The sequence below is a fragment of the Mustela nigripes genome, chromosome 1 (genome assembly GCF_022355385.1).
Source record: "Mustela nigripes isolate SB6536 chromosome 1, MUSNIG.SB6536, whole genome shotgun sequence".
Lineage (NCBI taxonomy): Eukaryota > Metazoa > Chordata > Mammalia > Carnivora > Mustelidae > Mustela > Mustela nigripes.
Window position 1 is genome coordinate 8,835,330 of NC_081557.1, and position 2,082 is coordinate 8,837,411.

General features: G+C 49.2%; 1 protein-coding gene across 1 annotated transcript in view; it reads left to right on the forward strand.

The window, feature by feature from the left end:
• AHNAK (AHNAK nucleoprotein) overlaps positions 1-2,082 on the forward strand; it is a 28,543-nt gene that overhangs the window by 22,041 nt on the left and 4,420 nt on the right. The window contains 1 exon segment of the mRNA XM_059404080.1: positions 1-2,082. This exon segment is cut by the window's left edge and continues 8 nt beyond it; it is cut by the window's right edge and continues 1 nt beyond it. Coding sequence (XP_059260063.1) covers positions 1-2,082 — 2,082 coding nt within the window.

The window sequence follows — 2,082 nt, forward strand, 5'->3', positions numbered from 1 at the left end:
CCCCAAGATCTCCATGCCTGACTTTGATTTGCATCTGAAAGGTCCTAAGATGAAAGGAGATGTGGATGTTTCTCTTCCTAAGGTGGAAGGTGACCTAACGGCCCCTGAAGTTGACATCAAAGGCCCCAAGGTGGATGTTGATGTCCCAGATGTGGATGTTCATGGTCCAGACTGGCACCTGAAGATGCCCAAGGTGAAAATGCCCAAGTTCAGCATGCCTGGCTTCAAAGGCGAGGGTCCAGATGTGGATGTGACCCTGCCCAAAGCTGACATTGACATCTCAGGACCCAAGGTAGACATAGACACTCCTGATGTTGACATTCATGGCCCAGAAGGGAAACTCAAGGGTCCCAAGTTTAAAATGCCTGACCTGCACCTCAAGGCACCCAAGATCTCCATGCCTGAAGTGGACCTGAATCTGAAGGGGCCAAAAGTAAAGGGTGATGTGGATGTGTCTCTGCCAAAAGTTGAAGGTGACCTCAAGGGCCCTGACGTTGATATCAAGGGCCCCAAAGTGGACATTGATGTCCCAGATGTGGATGTCCATGGCCCAGACTGGCACCTCAAGATGCCCAAGGTGAAAATGCCCAAGTTCAGCATGCCAGGCTTCAAAGGAGAAGGCCCAGAAGTGGATGTGAACCTGCCCAAGGCTGATATTGATGTCTCAGGACCCAAGGTGGATGTCGATGTCCCAGATGTCAATATTGAAGGTCCAGATGCAAAACTGAAGGGCCCCAAGTTCAAGATGCCTGAGATGAACATCAAAGCCCCCAAGATCTCCATGCCTGACTTTGATTTGCACCTGAAAGGTCCCAAGGTAAAGGGTGATGTGGATGTGTCTTTGCCTAAAGTGGAAGGTGACCTCAAGGGCCCTGAAATTGACATCAAAGGGCCCAAAGTGGACATTGATGCCCCCGATGTGGACGTTCATGGTCCAGACTGGCACCTGAAGATGCCCAAGGTGAAAATGCCCAAGTTCAGCATGCCTGGCTTCAAGGGAGAAGGCCCAGAAGTGGATGTGAACCTTCCCAAGGCTGACATTGACATTTCTGGCCCCAAAGTGGACATTGATGTTCCAGATGTGAATATCGAATGTCCAGATGCGAAACTGAAGGGCCCTAAGTTCAAGATGCCAGAGATGAACATCAAAGCTCCCAAAATCTCCATGCCTGAGCTTGACTTAAACCTGAAGGGCCCCAAAATGAAGGGTGATGTGGATGTTTCTTTGCCCAAGGTGGAAGGTGACCTCAAGGGCCCTGAAGTTGACATCAAGGGCCCCAAATTGGACTTTGACACTCCTGATATCAATATTGAGGGCCCAGAAGGAAAATTGAAGGGGCCCAAATTTAAGATGCCAGAGATGCATATTAAAGCCCCTAAGATCTCCATGCCTGACTTGGACTTAAATTTGAAGGGGCCAAAAGTAAAGGGGGATGTGGACCTTTCATTACCTAAGGTGGAAGGTGATCTAAAAGGGCCAGAGGTGGACATTGAAGGTCCTGAAGGGAAACTCAAAGGTCCCAAATTTAAGATGCCTGATGTCCATTTCAAAACCCCACAAATCTCCATGAGTGACATTGATTTGAACTTGAAAGGACCTAAAATAAAGGGAGATTTGGATATTTCCGTTCCTAAACTGGAAGGAGATCTGAAAGGCCCCAGAGTCGATGTTAAAGGCCCTAATCTGGACATAGACACTCCTGATGTTGACATTCACGGCCCAGAAGGGAAACTCAAGGGTCCCAAGTTTAAAATGCCTGACCTGCACCTCAAGGCACCCAAGATCTCCATGCCTGAAGTGGACCTGAATCTGAAGGGTCCCAAGGTAAAGGGTGATGTAGATGTGTCTCTGCCAAAAGTTGAAGGTGACCTCAAGGGCCCTGATGTTGATATCAAGGGCCCCAAAGTGGACATTGATGTCCCAGATGTGGATGTCCATGGCCCAGACTGGCACCTCAAGATGCCCAAGGTGAAAATGCCCAAGTTCAGCATGCCAGGCTTCAAAGGAGAAGGCCCAGAAGTGGATGTGAACCTGCCCAAGGCTGATATTGATGTCTCAGGACCCAAGGTGGATGTCGATGT